A 13,008-nucleotide genomic window follows, 5' to 3' on the forward strand; every position below is an offset into this window, starting at 1 on the left:
GCTTTTTTCAAGCCATTGCAGTGCTGGGGTGGTTATCTCAACTCTGGGGTTTTTTCCGTCCTTGGGAATTCCTGGTGGGTTGTGATAAGTGAAGCTCATAAAGATACAGACTTCAGAGAACTGGTCCACTCCTCCTGTAGGAGGTAAGCTGGTGCTCACATCCTTGATGGGATCATCAGTCCCCAGCTCCATTTCTGCCTGGGTCTGGTACCTTTCAGTAGAGATTTCCTTTTAGGATATTCCAGATGAAGGTTTGAGATGGATCTGGGTAATGTTCTGGGACTGGTTTAGTGCATTGAAGAGCTCGTGGAGGTTGCTGCAGGGAGAGTCTGAGTCTGGCCTCAGCTTGGGAGGTGCACTTGTATTTTTAGGGTATTTTTAGGGTTTCAGAAGCTGCTCTCCTGGCTTGTAGCCATTTCTGAGGGATTGGTTTCCCAAAGCAGAGCTGGGGAATTGAGTGAGAACAGAGCACGGGTGGGTGTGAACAGCATTGCTGAGCTTATTTTTCTCTCTCTTCCCCTTCCCCCAACACAGCTGACCTGCTGCTCGAGGGATTTAACAATTACAGATTTTTATCTAATGGCTACATCCCCATCCCTGGGCAACAAGACAAGGACAACTTCCAGGAGACAATGGAAGCCATGCATATCATGGGCTTCTCACACGATGAGATCTTGTGTAAGTTATGCAGCCTCTGGAATTCCCAGGGTCCTTTTCCCTCTCTCACACACACACACTCTGCTAATTTAGTGTCACCAAATTTAATGTTGCTTCGGTGTCTCTGACAGCCTGAAGAAAATGTTTGCTTGACTCCAGCTGGAGTTGAATTCAAGCCATTTGCCCAAAAAGCACAGTACAAACTGTATTTCCTCCCTGAACTTCTTCTTCCTTGCAATCTGGAAGGAGAGTGACACAAGAAACAGGAGGAAAATGTGTTCAGCTGAGCCCTGTGCCACGGAACTGATGCAGTGTCTCTTGTTATCACAGCCATGCTGAAAGTGGTGTCCTCAGTGCTGCAGTTTGGAAACATTTCCTTTAAGAAGGAGAGGAACACAGACCAGGCCTCCATGCCAGAGAACACTGGTGAGTTCCCCTGTCTGGGGGGTGTCCTTGGGCTTGTGCTGAGCTCTCTGCCTGCCCTGTCCAGGGCAGTCTTGGCAAGCACAGAGCAGTGCTGAGCATCCTTGGGAGGGCTCTGGGCTGATGGCACCAACAAACAATTCCTAAACCTCTCCCTTCCATCTCCTGCTGCAGACAAATGCAATGTCCATCGGGGGAATTGATGCTGTTTGCATTGCTGCTAAGCTTGGAACAAGTATTTTGGTTGTAATCTTGTTTATTGCTCTCTCCAAAGATTTAAGCCCTAGCAAGAAGTTCATGCTTAAATCAGTTTGTTTGCTTTGGTTGCTGAGAGCAGTTTTGTTGCCAATGATAAGAGCCCTGGAGCCAAGCACAACTTCCCTGGTGCAGTGGCTGAGGACAGGAATGCTGCATTTTCTGGAGTGTCCTGGCAGTGTGGCTGACACTGAATTTATCAGTGCCTGCAATGCAATCAGCATTTGGAAGGATACATTTCTTCCCCCCCCAAAAAAAAAAAAAAAAAAAAAAGCTGCTGAGAGGCACATGTGAGGTTTTTATTGAAGGCTGCAGTGCCAGCCTTTGAAATGTTCTCATGAGAGGCAGTTTGGAGAGCTGGCATCACTGGAGGGGCAGGGGAACCCGCATTGCCAGGAGCTGCTGACATGGACAGCTCAGCTTCTTGTCTGGTCTCATTCTGTGGCTGCCCCAAATTCCTGAGCACCTGGGTCACTTGCAAAGCCCAAAATTGTCCTTTCTGAGGGTGCTGCCCAGGTTAGAGGTGAGTAGTTACTGACCTGGCTTTTGGCACTTTCTGTGTTGCAATGGGGAGAAAAGATGGGTGTGGGGTTAATTTTTTGGGCTTTTCCTGGTTTAGAGAACCCACCCAGGTCATGGTCCATGTGGAATGGAAAGATAGAGATGCTTCTTGGCTCTCTTGACTTTAGTTGCATTACCATTGGTTTTTAGACATCAATTCTGAATACAACACTGGCTATAAATACATTGATACTCTTGAATATTTATAGTACTGGATCCAAAATTCTAATTGTAAAGCCAAAGGGATGAAAAGCTCAGATCACAATTAAAACATATTTTTGCCCTCTTGTATTTAAGAATTTGGTGATATGGTCTAAGTTATTGCATCTTTCTGAAGGAATTGAGGGTAACTGATCTCTCTTTTCTTGTCACATCCCATTGTGAGCGTTTCCCTGCACCCTCTGCAGAAATCAGGGTGTCCCTCCAGGGACTGCCCTTGCTCAGAGCCTGGGTGTGACACAGTCAGGCACTGCCTCTGTGGGTGGGAGGAGTTTGTGTGGGCGCTGAGATGGGAACCCATTCAAAGAACCTGGCAAGCAAATTCTCCCCTGGAGATGGGAAATGGAGATAAACAAATCCTGGGCTCAAGTACAGCTATCAGAGCAGCCACAGAGCCTTTGTGGCTCAGGAGAATGGAGAAGCTGTGCTTGGAGAGTCAGTTCATGCTCACCAGGTTGGGAAGGGACCTTGCTGCTGGGAGGGCAGAAGTTCAAAGCAACCTCACGTTCACCTCTGATAGGAGCTCCTCAGTATCTTGGCTTTGTAATTAATTCAGAATCTTCTGTCAAACCCCAGCAGTAATAAAACATGGGTCAGGACATCAGGGTTTTCTCCAGTCCCACATTTTAAATTGTCCTTTCTCATTACAAACAAACAAGGAGGTGCCCTGCCTGTGGCAGGGGGTGAACTTGGTGATATTGGAGGTCTCTTCTACCACCTGCTCTGGATTATTGGCTGGGATCTCACCTGCTGTGGTTTATTGGGATCATTGTCTGGGATCTCACCTGCTGTGGTTTATTGGGATCATTCTCACCTGCTGTGGTTTATTGGGATCACTGGCTGGGATCTCACCTGCTGTGGTTTATTGGAATCATTCTCACCTGCTGTGGTTTATTGGGATCATTGTCTAGGATCTCACCTGCTGTGGTTTATTGGGATCACTCTCACCTGCTGTGGTTTATTGGGATCATTCTCACCTGCTGTGGTTTATTGGGATTATTGGCTGGGATCTCACCTGCTCTGATTTATTGGGATTATTGGCTGGGATCTCACCTGCTGTGGTTTATTGGGATCATTCTCACCTGAAGCACAGTTTGTGACTGACTGGAAAGGCTGGGACAATAAACTCCGTGTCCCTGGGTTATGCAAGGAGCTGAGTGTGGTATTTGGGGTGCTCTGGGACCCTCCTTCCTTGCACTGCAATATCCTTTACAGCATCCCTTGGCTGTGTAATATTTCCAAGTTCTTGTTTTATTTGTTTGTTTTAAAGATCCTGAGAGCGCTTCCTGCTTGGCCCCTGAGGTTGTGACTTTAATCTGATGTGCTGGTGCAGATTTGTATGCTCAGAGCCCAGAAATGCTCCTGTTTGTGGCTCAAGTGGAGAGTGCTCAGTTTGTGACACTCTCCATATCTCACTGCTTGTGTGTCAGGTCATGAACCCTTCTAGTGAACATATGGCCAGACAGAGAATCTCAACATTAAAGAGCAATAATAGTTTTCTTAATACTAAAGAAAAAAATAATGCAGCAGAAACTCTCCTATATTAGTATGAACATCTGTTTTCCAATGCTGATTTGAAAAAAACAGCTTTTTATTTTCATTTTGACAGTAAAAGAAACTATCAGGTGATAAAGATAAGGGGCCAAGTTCTTACTGGGTGGTGTGGAGAGCTTCCTGCTAAAGGGCAACACTTCCCTGGACCTAAAAATACCTTCAGTGTCACTGTCATTTTTAGAAGTGTGGAATCACAGCCACCCAAGCTCCTGGGCCTCGTGTTCAGGGGAGGGACTGATGCAGCAGGAGCCTGTAGGGCTGGTGTGGGTAATGCACATTTAAATAATGAAATGACATCAGGAGGCTCCTGCTGTTGCAGTGCTCTGATGCCTGTGGTGTTGTTCTGTGTGAAATGTTGGAATGCCAGGCTGGTTTGGGTTAAAGGTTATCCCATTTCAGCCCCCTGCCATGGCAGGGAGCCCTCCCACTGTGCCAGCCTGGCCTGAGGAGTGCTCAGCTCCCTGACAAGGTGGCACAGCCCTGCTTTGGGCTGGCACAGCTGCCTGCCCTGAGCCAGGTTTTCAGGCACCTTTAGGATGGGGGATTTGATGTGTGATGTCCCCATGCTGTCCTTTTTTCCTAGGATCAGAAAAGGGATGTGTTCCCTTTCAGAGCAGCCAAATGAGCTGTTAATGAGCTGGCCCCTGATGAATTCCAGCCTTTCCCTGCTCTCCAGGCCCATCCAGCTGTGTCTCTGTGGAGAGCTCTGCCAGCCTTGGGGCACAGCCCCTGAGGCTGGCGCTGACCTGGGCACTGACCTGGGCACTGACCTGGGCGCCTGTGCTGGCTCCTGAGATGCCAGCTCCTGGTGAGGAGCTGCTCCAGGTGTCAGGGCAGAGTCTCAGTGCTCCCTTTGTCCCTCTGTCCCTCTGTCCCTGCGTCCCCGTGTCCCTGTGTCCCCATGTCTCTCTGTCTCTGTGTCCCCTCTGTCCCCATGTCCCTCTGTCCCTCACAGTCGCACAGAAGCTCTGCCACCTGCTGGGAATGAACGTCATGGAGTTCACCCGTGCCATCCTCACCCCCCGCATCAAAGTGGGCCGGGACTACGTGCAGAAAGCCCAGACCAAAGAACAGGTGAGCTCTGAAAGGTCCAGAGAACCCAGAGCAAAGAACAGGTGAGCTCTAAAAGGTGCTTTAAAGGCCGAGGGAAGCTGCCTTGTCCTCATTAGCTCCTAACAAAGATAACTGAGCGTTTGCTGCTCTGTTAAAGCTTTAGTGTCTTTGTGAAATGTTCTTAAATGGTAAAAATCATCTGTAGAATAGAACAAACCTTTCCATTTCCTTGACTTTCTCCTGGTTTCATCCTTTCATGTTGTGACATTATCAAATACTTGGAGACCTTTTGTTTTTATGGAACAGTTTAGGAAGAAATTTTTCTTAACATTGATCGAACTCCAAACTGTTCCTACTGCTTGTTTTCATTCCTCACTGGTATTAGCTCCATCCAGCTTCTTCCTTCACCGAGTTATTTGTGATAACATCCATGTCTGTGTCCTTTTGATGGCTTTTCCAGGGTAAATAAATGTTCCTGTTTGGGTTTGCAGGCAGACTTTGCAGTGGAAGCCTTGGCAAAGGCCACCTATGAGCGCCTGTTCCGCTGGCTCGTGCACCGCATCAACAAAGCCCTGGACAGGACCAAACGCCAAGGAGCCTCCTTCATTGGCATCCTGGACATTGCTGGCTTCGAGATCTTCGAGGTACAGGGAGATATCCCTGCTCAGGCTTTCCTTTTCCTGTTTCTGTGGGGTCGGGGCAGCTGCAGAGGCACCGAAAGCAGCACGGTCCAAGGTTACACGAGGGGTTGGTTTGGGTGTAACAGCCCAAAGTTACAGTGCCAGAAAATCACAATTTAATCTTTAATCCTTCTTTATGTGTGGTAGTTGTTCCTACTATAATTTAATTGTTCCTACTATAATTTATGTCATGGAGATTGGTAGAATTGCTTTCCAGTTTTCTTTGCGTTACATTCGAACCTCGCGAAGTTTTGGAGAATTTCCTTATAAAGTCAAATCTTTGCCTCCCAGATCTGCGGTGTCTTGTCACTGACTCATTCTTGAACACTGATGTTATTTTGTAGCTGAACTCCTTTGAGCAGCTCTGCATTAACTACACCAACGAGAAGCTGCAGCAGTTGTTCAACCACACCATGTTTATCCTGGAGCAAGAGGAATATCAGCGAGAGGGCATCGAGTGGAACTTCATTGATTTTGGCCTGGATCTGCAGCCTTGCATTGACTTAATTGAAAGACCTGTAAGTCTGCACATGAATAATGCTCTGAGGAGGAGAGCTTGGAGTGCTGACTGTGTCTTTTGCTGCCTGCAAATGAGACATTTCTTTGTGGAGCTGTCATTAAAAGGGAATTAACTGGAATGCTGAGGTTCAAATCTAAAATATCGTGTATTGTTAATAAAAGGATTTATCCAGAGGGGATTTTGCCATTATGTCAGTGTAAAACACTAAGCTCAAGATATGAAGCTGTTATTTTTATATCTTTTTCCCTGGTACTAATGAAGTCATTAATCCTGTCAGTGTCATTAAACTGTGCCATTGTGGTGTAGGAGCTTTGGGACTCAGGTAGAAAGTTTTTCCAAGATTTGTGGTAGACTTCCTTCATTGGAAATCAATAGCAAAATTCCTGAAACTTTGTGTAGAGTAGAGTTTCCCCTCAGAAAATTGCCTTGCAAATAGGAAAACAGGATCTCAAAAGTGATTTTAGTCACTGGTTTTTAACATCCTCCTCTGGCTGCTCAATCCATGGAAGCTGAGGAGCAGGAGGAGCAGATGGGGAGAACAGAGACTCCTGAAGTTTGTTCTGTCCATCTCAGAACCTTTTAAATGAAACCTGGGCCACTGCAGGTACTCCTCCTGCCTGTTTCTGTGTATCCTGGGGTACAGGTGAGCTCCCAGTGCTGCTGTGCATCCTGACCAGCAGAAAAGCTGCATTCCTCTTTCCCTGTGGGAAAAGGGAAATCTTGTTTCACTTATCAAAGGTCTGCACTTTGTGTGTGGAACTGAGAAAGTTCTGCCTGCTTGGAAGGTAAAATCTCCTCCAAACAGGCTCAGGGGACAAGTGTGGCTGCCCTCAGTGTGCATATGTTTAGCTGAATATCCTAAAACACCTCAAGTTATTTATTAATTTCAAAGCAAACCTCAGTACCCTCCCAGCTGTTCTGTTAGTGTGATGCCAGGAAACATCTCTCACCAAATGGGTGAACTTTGCATTCCCTCAGAACCTTTTAAGTATAAACCCTTGCAAACCAAGGTTTTTAGCTGAACTCCTTGCAAAGCAAGGCTCTGGTCAGCATGGACCAGCTCAGTGGTGTCCCCAAGGATATTGGAATGTGTTTGTTTGATTCAACCATAACATCCCTCCTGACCTGGACTCCCCCACAGCTTGTTTTACTGGAATTAGGCTTGGAGCATTTTGCACTACCCTTATTGTGATGTTCAGTGGTGCACTGGAAATATTAAACTTTGAGAAAAGAAAATTATATATATACATATATAAGACATGAACACATTCTCAACCTGCTTTTCAGGCAAATCCTCCTGGTGTGTTGGCATTGCTGGATGAAGAATGCTGGTTCCCTAAAGCTACTGACAAGACATTTGTGGAGAAATTGGTCCAAGAGCAAGGAACTCATTCCAAGTTCCAAAAGCCAAGACAGCTAAAGGACAAAGCAGACTTCTGCATTATTCACTATGCAGGGAAGGTAAGGGCTCACCGTTAAATTCTAGTTTGGAAAGGTTGGTTTGGGGAAAGTTCTCTGCTTTCCTTCCCAAGCCTGGATGCAAAAATAGACAACTTCTGCCTTGGTTGGAGCAGAACCATGGTGGTCTACAGAGATTTTAGGGAATCTCTGTAGGGAATTAGGGAATTTTAGGGCTCTCTGGGTTGGGATGAAGCCCAGGTTGGTATCAATGATTTTTTAGCTGCTGAGCTGGGGTTTATTTGGGAACCACAGGTTTGGCCCTTCAAAGATAAGAAATTTGTTTTCTGTATAGGACCAAGTGTTTAAATGTAAATACTGTAGGGAAATTCTAAAAAAATCATGCTGCAGCACATCCTTTACTCTCCAGTAATTTAGATAAAGTAATTGGTGTCTGTCCTAGAGCTGGTTTTACATCTTCACAATGAAACTTATTTTGGCAATAAACTGGGCAGCAAATAACACACAGCTGTCAGTAAGAAAGCAGTCAGATTGCTGAATTTTAAAGAAAACCCCATTTACTCTTCCAAAAGCATGACAAACTTTGAGCTGTCCTAAGGAGGCTCAGCCAGCAAATGTGAGCACCAGGCAGGGCTGGATCTGAGCCTGGAGGTCTTTGCCAGCCTTGGTGATCCTGAGCATGGGCAGTGAGAGGAAAGCACCTCTGGTGTTTGATGCTGAGAAACGGAAACCTGGGGCTGGCTTTGCTCTGAGCCTGAGCCCTTGGCTGCCCTGCAGGTGGACTACAAGGCAGATGAGTGGCTGATGAAGAACATGGACCCCCTGAACGACAACGTGGCCACGCTCCTGCACCAGTCCTCGGACAAATTCGTGGCTGAGCTTTGGAAGGATGGTAAGAGAGCTCTGAGCACAGATTGTTGGTGGTTTCACCTTGCTGGATGAGTTGTTTGAGGTTTTCTTAATGCCTGTTCCTTCCTCACCCTCCACTTCTCCATTGTAAATCCCTACAGCATTTTCTCTCTTACTTAGTGCCCAAAGTCCACCAAGGAAGCTGAGTTGCACCTCTGGTCCCTTGCACATGTACCATTTCTGAGTAGCTGCTTCTCATGTTCATTACTGGAACTGATGCTCACTTATTACTTGTTGCTCTGTGTCCAATTCCGTGTGGAATCTTGTCCAGAACTCTTGGTTGGGACTTGCTGCAGTGGAGTCCTGAGTGTGAACAGCTGGGGTGGTTCTTGCTGTTGGTAAAGCATTGTAAACACTGTCTCAGTGAGCACCAGCGCAGTTATTTCCTGTGCAGGGGTGGGTGGTACTCTGGAAATCCACATCTCCTAAAATTCATTGCAAGAGCAGCTGTAGCAGTGCTGAGATTAAGATCAAATCCTGTTCTAACTGCACACTGCTGCTCAGCCAGGTTACCTGCCCATCACCTGGAAGTATTTATCAGTACTTGCACCAAATGACTCCAAAAAGCAGAAATAGCCACATAAATACTTAGCAGGGACTTTTCTATTCTGCTTTTTAACATCATAGTCTACTGATTAGAGCATATTTACATGTCACAGGATATAAACCTTGCAGTTTGTTACTTGAGGAGGAAATGCAGCTTGTGATTTAGGTGGTGCTGGAGGTTAATGTGAGTTTCCCTGTTTGGGCAGCCAGAGAGAGCAGCTCTAATGAATCTGTAAAGAACTTTTTGGTTGGGGATCTGCCCCTTTCCCTTGGAGGACACACACAGAGCAATTGTGTTTTGGTCCAAATCCTCACACCCTGTTCCCACAGACCATTGAAATGTGCATGGGATATGTTGTGGCACAGTGAAGTGTGTTTGCAATTGATGAACCTGTTGTTTTTACTAACTCAAGTGTCTTGTGTATCTGCTCTTCTGTCTTTGTGTTTCTGCTGTTTCTCTGCCTTAGAGATTCAGAATATTCAGAGAGCCTGTTTCTATGACAATATTTCTGGTCTTCATGAGCCACCAGGTGAATGGATATAAAACACTAGGCCTACTAAAGGCAGGGCTGTTGTACCTCCAGGAGAACCATTTTTGCTCGTAGGCTTGCATGAACTTCTCATTTCATGCTGAATTTAGGTAAACCCCCAGCCCAGCCCCCCTGGGGCCCCCAGTGCATTCCTGTCCAGCTGCTGCTGCACACACACAAAGCATCTCCAGTTTTGCATTGCAGATGAAAAGGTTTGTTGCTTCCTGGTTCCATGAGGAGATGTAGAATTGCCTCTAAAAGTGACAATTCTGGTAGCTGCAAGCATTTGAGAGAATGCAAAAGCTTTGGAACACTATCAAGCTTCTTTCTGCAGTCCAACATTGACAAAACTCTGGGTTGTTTTAGGACATGGCTGTGTCCTTTTGGGAGGAGAGCTCAAGAAAGTATCAGGATGAGTGCTGCAGTTTTAGTGGGGGTAGAAAGTGAAATAAACTTCTTCCAGCCTTGTTGGAATTGTCCTTTTATTTAAAAGCCTATTAATTTTAATATTTATATAAGCTGCAGATGTTTTTTGGGGTATTGAGAAATCCATAAATGCACTTGGAATGTTTTTGAAGACACTTTAGATATTTAGTTCAACTTCCTTGTCCTTCTTGGATTCCTCTCCCCAAGTTTAGAAACACACGGATGTGAAGGTTGTGCCTCAGATTTTGGGTTTGTCTCTCACCACTCCTCATACATCCCATCCCTGAGGAAACCAGGGATGTTCCCAAAGGAATTCCTGCAGAGCTTTGATCCAGGGGCTCCAGCCAGCGGTGATGGCCCAGTCATGCAGTTCATGCTTTAAACCTTTAGGCAGAGCTCACATTTAACTCCAGTCATCCTGTTTGGAATATAAATCACCCTCGTAGAGCTGGAGCACAGAGGGGAGCAACACAAAACTGCAGGATCAGATCTTTGCCAAATTGTAGGAAGTACAAGGTGAAACAGAGCTGAGTGGTTGCAGTCCTTAGTGGGGCCTGGTGGGTGCAGGTTTCCAATATTGGCAATCACTTCATCCCCTATAAAACTGACTCCTGTAGTCTCTGTCCCATGTCTGATTTGGGACTGAATTCTGCTTTAAAACCAATATTTGGGATGTGACCTTATAAACACCTTATCACCTACTTATTTCTCCAACTTTAGTAAGTTTAATTCTTGTGTTCAAAACCTTGTGGAGGATCCAGGCTCTGCTCTACACACAAGACTTAAAACTGATTATTCAAATTTGCTGCCCTATGTTTCTCTGCTTTTAATTTTCCCTTTTTTTTTTTTTTAATAGACCTTTGACCAGTTGAATATTGGGAAGAAGTTAAATAGTGTCCCTTATTTGTCAGATAATTCTGGTAATAAAGCATAATTCCCTCTGCTTTGGTTTGAACGAATTTGAAGATAATGTGACAAAATTGAAGCTGTAGCCTACAAACAGATTTTTGTTTCTGGCTGCCCAGCTTGGATTTCATGGAGAACCCACAAATGTTGGGATCTGCTCAGTCCTAAGAAGCACCAGCTGTAATTAGTGAGGTGTTAAACCACCTGTGTATCTTTTAGTGAACTGTTTAACAATCCTTGACATGCACGTGGAATCACCTTCAAGGTTTTAATAATGGCACTCACATTTCTAACTGTGCTTCTGAAAACCAAACCCTTGAGATCCTTACCCAAAATGTTCCAAAAAATCAAAGACAAATCTTTATTGTGATGGTTTATTAAAGACAGCTTGGAAGTGCTTTGGTGAGTTTTCCTGGTTAGAAACTTGTCTTTTGGGCAGGGAGATTTTTGCAAGTGTATTTAAAAATGGGAAGAATCTCCCAAATAGCAGCTGAGCACAAGTCTGGCAGATACTTTTTCCCCTCTTGTCCCTGAAGTAACACTATTTCCAACTCTTCTGGAAATCTCTATTGAAAGATGAAGTAAACTCAGGTTTAACCCATTGTATTTAACCTATTCTATGTCAAAAGTGACTTTCCATGCACAGATGTGTAATTCCAAATGTTGAACCCATGAACACTGTGCACTGTAAGGACTCAGACAGAGAGCTGCCTGCGAGCTGGCATTCACCTCTCTACAAAGTGATTTAAACACAGAAACAGCTTTCCTGGTCATGTAGAACTGCAGGTAAAGAGCTGGATATTTCAGCCTGTACCTCCTGAAGCTGCACTCCTGTGCTGGATGAGTCCGTGGCTGTTGGTCCCCGAGCTTGTGTCGCGGTCCCGCTGCGCCGCCTCGCCCGCCAGCGCTGTCCCCGGCTTCTGCTGCTGCTCCCGTGCCACCAGGGCCACCAGGGCCACCCTGCCCACCCCTCGGGGAGCCGCTCAGCCCTTGCCTCTTGTCCCCCGCAGTGGATCGCATCGTGGGGCTGGACCAGGTGACGGGCATCACGGAGACGGCCTTTGGCTCAGCCTACAAGACCAAGAAGGGCATGTTCCGCACCGTGGGCCAGCTCTACAAGGAGTCCCTGACCAAGCTGATGGCCACGCTGCGCAACACCAACCCCAACTTCGTGCGCTGCATCATCCCCAACCACGAGAAGAGGGTAGGGGCTGCAGGCCGCTCCTGCTGCTTGCTTCTCCTTGTTCTCACCTGCCCTGAGCCCTGTGTCCTGCCCGGGCCTTCCCTCTCCGCTCAGGGCTGTCACACTGGGCAGCGTCTGCTCAGAGTTCCCTGCATGTGCCCTGACTCACCCAGCTGCCTTCTGGCCTGGAAAACTGAAAGTACACTTTGCCACTGTAATAATTAATTTAATAATATAATTTAATTTATAATTTATAATTTATTTAATTTATTTAATTTATTTAATTTATTTAATTTATTTAATTTAATTTATTTAATTTATAATTTAATTGATTTCATTTATAATTTAATTTATTTAATTTATGATTTAATCATATAAATTAATTTTATAATTAATTTAGCAATTAATTTAATGCCAATTAAAAGAATCTGTGTTTTATTTTGTCCAGGCTGGAAAACTGAAAGGACACTTTGCCACTGAAATAATTATTTTAATAATACAATTTAATTTATAGTTTATTTAATTTATTTAATCTATAATTTAATTGATTGCATTTATAATTTAATAATATAAATTAGTTTTATAATTAATTTAATAATTCATTTAATACCAATTAAAAGAATCTGTGTTTTGTTTTGTCCAGGCTGGAAAACTGAAAGTACAGTTTGCCACTAATGCCAGTTAAAATAATCTGTGTTTTGGTTTGTCCAGGCTGGAAAACTGGACCCACACCTGGTTCTAGATCAGCTCCGGTGCAACGGGGTTTTGGAAGGAATAAGGATTTGTCGGCAGGGATTCCCAAACAGGATCGTGTTCCAGGAATTCAGGCAGAGGTAACAGCAGCAGCAACAGCCTTTTCAGTTCTTAAGAGCCTTTTGAGTTCCTTATTAAATAATTGGGGACCCCACATTCGTCCCTTCTCTCCCAGCCCAGCTCAAAGAAAATCAAAACCTGATTGTGAGGCCGTGAACTTGTGTGTTTAACTGCTGCAGTTTGTTCTGAAGGCAGTAGGCAAGGGAAACAGTCCAAAACTGGCTGCTGGAAAAGCTTCCTGGAGGAATTCCCTAACTGTGCTTTTTTTAATGTTTATGCTATCAATTGTTAATTAGTTAAGATTAATTGTTAATTAGTTAAGATTAATTGTTTATGCTATAAATCACTAAGTTT

General features: G+C 45.0%; 1 protein-coding gene across 1 annotated transcript in view; it reads left to right on the plus strand.

Moving 5' to 3' along the window:
* Positions 1-13,008, plus strand: part of MYH10 (myosin heavy chain 10) — an 83,989-nt gene that overhangs the window by 49,139 nt on the left and 21,842 nt on the right. The window contains exons 9-17 of the mRNA XM_030962360.1: positions 535-678; positions 988-1,083; positions 4,625-4,743; positions 5,214-5,366; positions 5,747-5,920; positions 7,210-7,383; positions 8,119-8,233; positions 11,669-11,862; positions 12,553-12,674. Coding sequence (XP_030818220.1) covers positions 535-678; positions 988-1,083; positions 4,625-4,743; positions 5,214-5,366; positions 5,747-5,920; positions 7,210-7,383; positions 8,119-8,233; positions 11,669-11,862; positions 12,553-12,674 — 1,291 coding nt within the window. The remainder of the gene's footprint in view (positions 1-534; positions 679-987; positions 1,084-4,624; positions 4,744-5,213; positions 5,367-5,746; positions 5,921-7,209; positions 7,384-8,118; positions 8,234-11,668; positions 11,863-12,552; positions 12,675-13,008) is intronic.

The sequence above is a fragment of the Camarhynchus parvulus genome, chromosome 18 (genome assembly GCF_901933205.1).
Source record: "Camarhynchus parvulus chromosome 18, STF_HiC, whole genome shotgun sequence".
In the NCBI taxonomy this organism is placed as follows: domain Eukaryota; kingdom Metazoa; phylum Chordata; class Aves; order Passeriformes; family Thraupidae; genus Camarhynchus; species Camarhynchus parvulus.